General features: G+C 39.2%; 1 protein-coding gene across 1 annotated transcript in view; it reads left to right on the plus strand.

Moving 5' to 3' along the window:
* Positions 1–6,402: 6,402 nt before the first annotated feature.
* Positions 6,403–11,338, plus strand: part of il10rb (interleukin 10 receptor, beta) — a 52,736-nt gene continuing 47,800 nt past the window's right edge. Inside the window, exon 1 of the mRNA XM_050048345.1 lies at positions 6,403–6,556. Within this exon, the coding sequence (XP_049904302.1) occupies positions 6,502–6,556 (55 nt within the window). The 5' untranslated portion in view covers positions 6,403–6,501. The remainder of the gene's footprint in view (positions 6,557–11,338) is intronic.

Consider the following 11,338-nt stretch of genomic DNA (forward strand, 5'->3'; position numbering starts at 1 on the left):
TCCCCTGATATTTAACAGTCCGCATTTAATTCTCCTGTTTTGTCTTTCTGTCACAGAAGAGGTTTTAACAAAAACTCCTCTTTGTTTAATTTTAGATTTAAATAATTTAGGTGGTCGGGGGACAGACACCGTTTGTTGAACTAGAAGCTCAGAGAGGCGTATAGGACTGCGACTCTGAGTCCTGATCTCAACTCTGGGTTGTGAGGGATTTGAATTACTAATAAAGTTTGCCAGGTTCCTAGAAATGAGAGCAGCTCCATCCAAAGTGGGATGAATGCCGTCTCTCCTAATAAGACCAGGTTTTCCCCAGAAAGTTTGCCAATTATTAACGAAACCCACATCGTTTGCTGGACACCACCTGGACAGCCAGCGATTAAATGATGACATGCGGCTAAACATGTCATCACTGGTCAGATTTGGGCATACAAGTCACTCTCTTTTTGACTAATCATTACAAGCTCCTTGAGGTAAGTTCTCCCTTCTTAGAGGATCTTGGAGAATGACAGTGTGACCATGTAGGATTGTTGATTGTTGGATTGTGATTGCTGTTATAGTGGAGCAGAGGATTCAGGAGCTGGAAACTGCTGAGTTGTACTCCAGTGCTGAAAATCATCAATCAATCAATCAATCAGTCAATTTTATTTATAAAGCCTAATATCACAAATCACAATTTGCCTCACAGGGCTTTACAGCATACGACATCCCTCTGAGAGAGCAGGTTAGATTTTTTTTTTTTTTATACCTTTTATGCTCATCTGCTGTCTGACCCTGGATCACTCATGGAAATGCAGAATAATGTGGTAACTCTTTGGAATGTTCATGCTAGTCAAAGGCTCTCCTTAAATCTGTCTTCACTCATTCAACTCACACTCATGCAATAAACTCTGGTACGCCATCCCCATTCCCCTCTCCACCCATTGCTCAAACTGGATTCTTTTTCTTTTTCTGTTTTCTTAAACATGAAATGGCTTAAGTTTGTTAAAGAATGTTGTGTTTAATTGGTTTCTGGTGACCTGATTAATGAAAATAAAGTGTGAAATAATAACTTGTTTGAAACCGCTACTTGACTTGATTATTTGTTATTTTGTAGCGTGGGGCATATAAGGCCTAGGCTGCTCCCCTGAACCCTAATTGGCTGGCTTAATTGCTTGTCTGGTTCCCAACTAATTTAATTAATCACAATTAATCATTGCAATAGTCCATTTTTTGTTCTTTTAGGCCTTGTTCTGGTTATGCCACATCCTCATATAATTTAAACTCAGAAGAGCACAGCAAAAGGGAGGCAAAGGAAGGCCTCCAGTTTACTGATAACTATTATGGAAACAACTACAAAGCAAGTTTCTCACACACAAATTAAAGCTCTTCAAGGACACAGTTTACTTCAGGTACAATGAGGCCTTACACACTGAAAAGAGGCAAAATATTACATGTCTATATATGGTAATAACAAATTTTGTTCCTACAACAATGCAGTGAGATTTAATTAAAAGTACTTTGAATATATAATATAATGGGTTTTTTTGTAATTTAAAAGCATGTGATCCATTATGTTAACTCAAGCAACAGTTTGACTCAGCAACATTCACTTGTATCGGAATAATATTTGGTCAGGAGTATCTCTACTTTGACTCAAGAAATAGAGTTGTGCAATTTGTCTACAACTGTTGGCAACTAATTCTGAATAATTTTATATTAGTCCTTCTTTATTGAACAACTGACTCACTAGAAAACCACTTATCATAAAATACTAAAATACTGACTTGTTCTAATATCAAATACTGTAGTTGTTCCAAATATAACATATCTGCAGAGAGAAATTGTGCTTGTAATGCTTAAATAAATAACATGTTGTATACTCACCTTTCAAAATAAGTGTTCCTCAAAGGATTCTTCAACTGTTTGGTAGAGCCCATTTTGAGTCACTGTGTCTTCATGAAAAATGTGTTAAAGGTAACTCTACCTGATTAAAGGGATAGTGCACCCAAAAATGAAAATTCAGCCATTATCTACTCACCCATATGCCGACGGAGGCTCAGGTGAAGTTTTAGAGTCCTCACATCCCTTGCGGAGATCGGCGGGGGGAGCGGCTAGCACACCTAATGGCTGACGGCGCCCCAGACTAACGTCCAACATAAAAAGTTGTTTCGAAAAACGTCATATGAACTCTATTTTTAGCCTCACTGTAGCCTGTAGCTCTGACTGCTTCTCTGTGCTCCGTGCTCACGTATGCGCGCTCAGGGTGATCGGCGATGCACGGTCTCTGAAGAGCAGCAGTCTCGTCAGTACTGATGTCCAGATTCTCAAGTGCAGGCATCGCCAATTCCCAGTCTGATCAGCAAAGACTTTCCTCATCCGTTGGCATTGCTTTGCATTTGAAACAACTAGTTTTTAGCCTCACTGTAGCCTGTAGTTCTGGCTGCTTCTCTGTGCTCCGCGCTCACGTGTGCGCGCTTGCGTGAGACCATCAAAAGCATGAGCTTTGCTTACCCATGTTTACATCACGTGACACGTGCACCGCAGGGAGAGACAACAGTAACCACAGTAGCTAAAAGATAATTTGCACTATGGTCTTTTAGCAAAGGACAGCCCAACATGTCTGAAGACTGAAATTGAGGAGGAACAGCATTTCTTTGTTGAGCCATATTTGTTTGAGCCCGAGTATATGGACGCGGAACTCAGGCCACTGGACGAAGCAGCCACCGCAGCTCATGAGCCTCAGCCAGCCGCAGAATACCGGAGTCGAGCACTGGAAACCTGGTGGTGTAGTTGTTTCAAATGCAAAGCAATGCCAACGGATGAGGAAAGTCTTTGCTGCTCAGACTGGGAATTGGCGATGCCTGCACTTGAGAATCTGGACATCAGTACTGACGAGACTGCTGCTCTTCAGAGACCGTGCATCACCGATCACCCTGAGCGCGCACACGTGAGCGCGGAGCACAGAGAAGCAGTCAGAGCTACAGGCTACAGTGAGGCTAAAAACAGAGTTCATATGACGTTTTTCAAAACAACTTTTTATGTCAGGGCTTCAGGACACTTGGATCACTACGGATGAGCATGTTGGAGATATTTTGTGGTTTCAATTTTGTATTCTTGGACGTTAGTCTGGGGCGCCATCAGCCATTAGGTGTGCTAGCCGCTCCCCCCGCCAATCTCCGCAAGGCATGTGAGGACTCTAAAACTTCACCTGAGCCTCCGTCAGCATATGGGTGAGTAGATAATAGCTGAATTTTCATTTTTAGGTGCACTATCCCTTTAAGCTGTCTCTACCATTTGGTGTAGGTCTGTTATGCTAACAAAAATCCACTAGATGTCGGTGTGTCTTTAAATCCTATGCCTTTGCAGTTCTTGCAGGTTGCCTCCTACAGGAAGTTGGCAACAAAAAACGTGACTCCAGACATGAGGGCCCTGTATGGTGGGATTTTCAATTGCAGAGGTTTTACTGAACAGATTTATGTTACTTTACAAGGGTCAAATATTTTCATTAAAAATATGCACTACCAAACAGTTCATTTGTTCTTCTATGGCAAAAGGTTGTGAAGATAAGCCAAACTGACTATTTGCTATGAAATCAAACACATCTGATCATTCATTGTTATTAAATGATACATTTATCGTCAGTCAGATTAGTATGTACACACACACACACACACACACACACACACACACTGTATATACTGAAGTCTTTTTTTTCTCCCCCTTCAACTTTATTGCAAAGATACAAAGATATGGATTATAGGGAGTTTAAGAAAAGTATATGACAGCACATTAAACAGGAAATAAATAAAGGATCCAGGGGTACATTACATTATACAAAAACATTAAAAAATTTAAAGACATTAATTGTTCTCACAGGGCGGCACGGTGGTGTGGTGGTTAGCACTGTCGCCTCACAGCAAGAGGGTTGCCGGTTCGATCCCGGGTGTGGGAGCCCTTCTGTGCGGAGTTTGCATGTTCTCCCCGTGTCAGCGTGGGTTCTCTCCGGGCACTCTGGCTTCCTCCCACAGTCCAAAGACATGCAGGTTGGGGACTAGGTTAATTGGTGACTCTAAATTGTCCGTAGGTGTGAATGTGAGTGTGAATGGTTGTTTGTCTCTATGTGTCAGCCCTGCGATAGTCTGGCGACCTGTCCAGGGTGTACCCTGCCTCTTGCCCGATGTCAGCTGGGATAGGCTCCAGCCCCCCCGCGACCCTCAAGAGGATGAAGCGGTTAGAAGATGAATGAATGAATGAATTGTTCTCACAGCCTTTTTGTTCGTTCGAGCACTCTCACATACCGTTCAACCTCCTTCAGGAAAACAATAAAACAGGGTTTACTACAACTGAATTTACACTTAAGGATAAAAAACTTGGCTAGAATCAATATCACATTTATTACAAAAAATACATCGTTTTCTTTTCTGGGATTCTTGAGAAAACCAAACACCACATTTTCCTAATATAATGTGAAATTTTCAAAGATAATGTCAATAATGAATCTAGATAGGTCTTGCCCAAAATTTCTTGGTATAGGACAATGCCAAAATAAATGTAGAACTGTTTCTGGATCTCTAACCATACTTTCCTCCAGCATATGTCATTTACAAAGCGATTCCAGTATGCCGTGACATATGGAATAGAGACAACATCTCTTTGAAATAGGGCACGAATGGCTCTATTATTTTTTTGAGGGAGTAATGAAAAGCAAATTTTTCCTGTGGAGGAGTCAGCTGTGTTGGGTAAAGATATACATTGAGGTGTGGGCCTTGAAGCATTCCTAAAAAGCATCAAGGTTCCTGTTGGAATGGCATCAAAAATTATAGCAAATTCCTTAGGGGTTGCTGGGAATTTGTGTATAGATAGAAATTCTTCGTAAGTAAGTAAGAGACCATCACATTAAACTGACTTACCAGTAAAATCTGATTCTGAACCCATCTCTCAAAGAACAGTGATTTATTTTTTAACAAAATGTCTCTATTGTTCCAAATCAGGTAACTGTGTGGTGAGAAATTGTGCTTATATATTAAAGACCATGCTAGAAGGACCTTATGAAATGCATACAATTTCACAGGGAGTTTCTCAATATTGTAACTACAACATAAAATAAAACTTAGGCCACCAAAGCTAGAGAAAATGTGATCGGGAATAAAGTTCCATATCGAAGTGGGGTTTTTTTTAGAAAATGCTTAGTCCAATTGATCTTGAAGTATTATTTAGTGTAGTAAAATCCAGGAAATTGAGCCCACCAGATTCATAATTATTCATAATAACACTTTTCCTTATATAATGTATGCGATTTTTCCAGATGAAATCAAAGAGCATTTTATCTATCACTTTACTGGATTTATTGTCAAGATGTAAGGAAAAAGCTGCATATGTGAGTCTAGATAGTCCTTCTGCCTTAGTAATTAAGACTCTTCCTTTCAAGGACAAATCTCTTTGTAACCACTGATTTAATTTATTTTGATTTTTTTGAATAATAGGAGTAAAGTTGGAAGAGCATCATGACTTTTGGTCTTTAGAAATAGACCCAGATACGTAACCTCTTTCTTCAAAGGGATATTGCACAAAGCATGTTCATTACCGTCCTTAACCAGAAGCTTGAGAAAACTCATTAATCACATAAAGGTTAACAGGTATCTGACTAGCATTTTTCAAAAACAGTGTTGTATCATCAGCCAGTTGACTGATTATTATATCCCTATTAGCTATGGAGATCCCTTGTATATCACTATTGATGATATGAGATGTGAGAATTTGTGTGCAAAGTGAGAAGAGAAATGGTGAGATAGGACAACCCTGACAGATGCCACGATTCAAATTAAATCTCTGGGTTGTGCCATATTTCAATTTTATCAAGCTGTTACTGTTGGTATACAAAGTTTTAATAGCTTTACAGAAAAATTGCCAAAGCCGAATTTTTCAAGGGAGTGGAATATGGATTGATGCTCTATTGAATCAAAGGCCTTGTAGAAATCCAGAAAGAGAATGAAACTTCCTTCATGTATCAATTCAGAGTAATCGAGAATGTCTAACACAAGTCTAATATTATTAGAAATGTGTCTATTTTTCATAAAGCCAGACTGCGACTCATCAATAATTGAATCAAGGACTATTTTAAGTCGTTTGGCAAATATCAAAGCGATAATTTTATAATCATTATTGAGTAGACATATAGGTCTCTAATCTTCAATGAGAAGCAATCTTTTTTGGGCTTGGGAATCAATGCAATTAGACCTTGAGTGAGGGTAGGAGGGGGAGCATTATTACTTATACTTTCTGAGAAAACCTGTAACAAGAATGGGGCTAGCTGCTTTGAGAAGGATTTATAAAATTCTGCAGTTATGCCATCGGTATTGAAGTCGTCAGACGTTTGTACTTGTTCTACCAGGCGTTTATTTTGAAAGTGCAACCGGAACAGTGCAGCATTGGCACATCGACCGGTGGAGACAGGAGAGCGAGTCTGGACGGAGACGAAGAGCATATGAAAAACTGTCAGTAACATTACCTCGAAAAATATCAACCATGTCTGCTGCTTTTTACATCTGCCTTCTCTTCTTGTGCCTCCAAACCAACGCCGGTAAGTTATTTTACTGGCTATCATGCTAACGTTCGTCCGGTTGTTTTCCAAATTGTTAAGGGTAACGTTAACGTTAGCTATTTTGTCCACTGACTGTGGTAGTGGTAACGTTAGCTAACGCTAAAGTGAAGTTCTCCCAAGATACAAACCATGACTACACCTAGCGAAGCTACAGGCCTAACGTTAACTGTCAGCCTCCCTAGCAGTTTACTGTCATTTGAATTAAAGAACCCCCCCCGTGTCTTAAGTAAGTTGGTGGCGTATTAACCTGTTTTCTGTCTGTCGAAGTCAAGCATCGCACGCATTTATTACTGTTAGCTAATCGCACAGTAATATGTGTGTAACTGCTGCACGTTAATACAACTGCAAGCTCATAATTAGTGTTAGGTTTGCTTACATTTAGCTGAAACGCAAACTCAGTGGTTAGCCTGACATGTACAGAACATAGACGTGTAATGTTGAGGTTCTTTATTGGCTAATATGGTCAGAAAAACCGAAAGTATCGTTATTGAACAATGACGTTCTCAGTGTGCGCTTCATGTCAGTAACGTTATAGGAGTAACATGCTTAAAAATAGAGATAAAGGTTTAGCATAGCTTCGACAATTTGAGGGATAAAAGAATGTTCACTCAAACAGTGCAGTTTGAAAACAGTCATTAATGTCATTATTTATTATTTATATTCTCTGTTCAGAGTCAAATAATTTAGTCTATTTTGAGTTTTTGTTTCATTTTTCCAATGTTGTAAGTATAGATCTTTTGATTGATTCATAATTAGTTTTATTTTGTTGTGTTGTTTTGGAGCTGTGTTGATGGGAGTCTGGTTAGTTAGCTTCACCATCAGCTGAGTGAGGGGGCTGTTTTCAGGGTTCAGCTCTTGGGTTTTTAGTGCCTTGAATGGAAGTGTGTCTTTTGGACTTGTGTTTAGATGTGTCCAAAATGTTATTGCCCGTTTTTGAATATTAAGCAGTAATGGGAAGCGTCCCAGTTATGCTCGGCAGGCATTATTTGGGGTTTTCCTCTGCACGTTTAGAATTTTTCGACAGAATTCAGTGTGGACGGCCTCTATTGGGTGTTTATCCCATGAGCCATACTCCAGTCCACTGAGTGGACCCCAGACCTCACTTCCATACAAGGCTATTGGCAAAATTACATAGTCAAATATTTTTGACCATATTCTAACTGGAATGTCAATGTTGAATAATTTGTTTTGTAATGCATACATTGCCCTGCAAGCTTTTTCTTTGAGTGCATTTACTGCCATGTTGAAACTTCCTGATGCAGATATGGTCAGACCAAGGTAAGTATAATTTTTTGTGTGTTCAATTACCGTATTGTTTAAAGTAAAATGGTATTTGTTTCCAAGACATCTGGGCTTTTTTTTTTTTTTTTGAAATATCATAACTTGGGTTTTCTTAAAATTTACATCCAAGGCCCAGTTATGGCAGTATTGTTCCAGGATGGTCAGGTTATGTTGAAGACCATCACTGGTTGGGGACAACAGAATCAGGTCATCTTCATCTGGATTTTCTCAATTGTGGGATCAATAAAGGTGTATCTTGTCTTGTCTTGTTTTGTCTTGTCTTGTCTTGTCTTAGAGCAAATATCTAATCTCTTTGTCAAAGAGTGTGAGGCCTGGAGCTGTTGAGCGGTTCAACTGGTCTGCAAGTTCATTTATATACAGGTTAAATAATGTGGGACTTAAACAGCATGTTCTTTGATTGTGAATTTTCACAGCATATTTGTTGTGTTTGTACATGCATTTAATGACATCATATGTTTTACCACCTAGTCCACTTTGAAGGATTTTGTAGAAAAGTCCTTCATGCCAAATGGAATCAAAAGCTTTTTTGAAATCAATGAAACAAGCAAATATTTTCCCTCCCTTTTTTTGGTGGACATGTTTATTAATTAAGGTGTGTAAGGTATATATATAAGATCAGAGGTTCGATAATTTGGAAGAAAGCCAATTTGACATTTACTAAGTATGTCTTTTTCTTGAATAAAGGCTAGTATCCTGGAATTCAGGATACTACAAAATATTTTCCCAAGGTTGCTGCTCACACAGATCCCTCTGTAGTAATTAGGGTCTAATCTATTTCCATTTTTATAGATTGGGGTAATCAGCCCCTGGTTCCAGACATCAGGAAAGCAGCCAGTGGTCAGAACCATGTTGAACAGTTTAACAACTGCAGTTTGCAATTCAGGGGTACTGTTCTTCAACATTTCATTTTGATGCAATCCGTGCCACAAGCTTTTTTTTTATTTAAGAGTTTTCAGTTTGTCTGTTAACTCTTTTTGTGTAATTGGGTAATCTCATGGATTTTGGTTATTCTTGATAGCTGATTCAAGGTTGCCTAACTTTGTTTTAATTTCCATTTGATTTAGACTTAGATCTTCAGGTGAGATATTTTTATAGAGGTCATTAGGGTCAGGGCAGCTAAGCTGCCAGGACACTATTCAGGGTCCGACATTAACGGTTGCCCGAATGCCCGGGGCAAGTAAAAATAGCCGGCGGGCCAGCAGACCCTGCGCAGACATGCCCGATCGGGCAAGCAGCACCGACTCNTTTTTTAAAGGCAAATTAAATATTGGGGATTTATTTAAAAATATACATAGAGACATATAAATAATTATATAATTAAAGATATGTAGGCTATGTTAGGTGAATACTCCTGTCAGTGACCCTGACCACTGACACTGGCAAAAGAACTGGAGTTGGTCCCTGGACGCTGCATTGCAGCTGCCCACTGCTCCTAGTGTATACAGTAGGATGGGTCAAATGCAGAGGTCAAATTTCGTTTCAATGTATGTAATGTGCTAAGAAAGGACAATAAAGAATCTTCTTCTAATAATAATTTCTTAATAACTAGGAGATAACAAAAGAATAAAGAGATTTCAAAGACTTAAAAAATAAGGGACATGAATCAAAACAACAAGAAACGAGATATATCCCCAGTCATGCACACCCAGTTTTAATAAACTCAATACTGTTTTTCAACACATATATTGTTTTGTCTTCACTCAATGTAGTTAGCACATATTGTTATTGCGCCATTGGTTTTGGCCTTGGTGCCCCACATTTTGGCCGTGATGCCCCAATAAATTTGTATTTATCAAAGGCCAAAGTGACCTTGCCCTAAAAATATCTTAACTCCAGGCCTTTAATCGTATTTACTCTCCTGTTTCTGTCCTCGAAGGGGCCAGTTGCAGTGTGCTGCTTTTTTATGTGCTGCTGCCTCCATTGGCTGAACGTCTCTGCTGACGTAAGATATGTCATGAGCAAAAATATGCACCACACAGCCAGAAAAAGAAACTCTTAAGCAGGGCAAGTAAGAATTTAGATGGGGCAAGTAGATTTGAGAAGTACTTGCCCGGCAGGGCAAGTAGGAAAAAACCTTAATGTCGGACCTTGCTATTGTAATCCTAGGTATTCTTCTTCTTTCTTCTATCTTCTTCCGAGGAAATCATACTTCCCATGGGTGAAAACTCACCAAACTTTGCACAGAGGTCCAGTCTCATGCCAGATATCCTCAGCTGTAAACTCAAGCCAATAGTCCTGATGGTGGCGCTACTGCAAGCGTCTAAAGTTCAAAACTTTGAAAATTCATAACAAATCAACCATACGTGCTACAACTTCATAACTTTCATCAAACTGTAGCCCCAATACTGAAGAAACTTTTGTACATTTAAACCTGTTAAAATTATGAAGTTCATCACTCTTTTCTTTTCAAAAACTGTAAAACTTCTTAAACCTATCTCCTCCCACAATTTTTGCTCAATTGACATCCCACAATTTTTGCTCAATTGACACCAAACTTGCTACAGAGCATCTTCAGACTGTCTTACAAAAATTACGTTTCTCAGATTTTTGGTTTATCAAAAATTGAGCCTACAGTGCATCAAAATGTTTGACTGTAAACGGTACTGTAAACATATACATGCAAATTCTTGCTAAATAAATCTTCAAGACAAAATTCTAGATACATGGTAGATGATGTGTGGCAAATTTCAGAATTTTATCTCAAAAACTGAATTTTTGACAGCATTTTGAATTTTGCTCTAATGTGAACAATTGGAGTCAATGTAAAAATGGCAATTTTAAACATCAGTTTTTCACTTATGGAGCAAATCAATCATTGTTACAAACAAATTACCAACATCTCCATGCTGTGTAGATGCAATATGTGTATTTTCAGATTTTTGTCTTAATAACTGAATTTTTTACAGTGGTTTCAAATCTGACTTTCCATGCATGGATGGCTGCTTTCCTACACAACAGTGAATGGCTTACTCAATTTGTGTAAGCCATTCACAAATTGAGTTGAGTTGCTACTTGCCAATTAGCTCAGAGTTGTAGATGACCGCCTTAGGTTTCAGAGGTTGCGGGTTCGAGCCTCTACTGGTGCAGAATCCACATTGTAATGTAATCATCTTCTTGTGCTCCAGCTTATTGCTTAAAATTGCCTGAGCGTGACTGATCACTGTGCAACATCTTCAAGTCTTTTTTCTGCTAGAAAATCTGCCTTCTCAGGCTTGAAAATAAACCAGACTTTGCACAAAGATCCAGTGTCAATTAGGGCTGGGTGGTATACCGGTTTGTACCGAAAACCGGTATTTATTTTCGTTATGATATGAATTTTTCATATACCGCAATACCGGTGAATAGCCCAAACAACGTCCGGAACGTGCGCGGCGGGAAAGTGTTTCAGCGGGGACCCATTTCACCGCTGCACACCACAGGCACCCTTGAGCGGGTGAGAGTGAGAGCATAGCAAAGTTT

The sequence above is a fragment of the Epinephelus moara genome, chromosome 7 (genome assembly GCF_006386435.1).
Source record: "Epinephelus moara isolate mb chromosome 7, YSFRI_EMoa_1.0, whole genome shotgun sequence".
NCBI lineage: Eukaryota > Metazoa > Chordata > Actinopteri > Perciformes > Serranidae > Epinephelus > Epinephelus moara.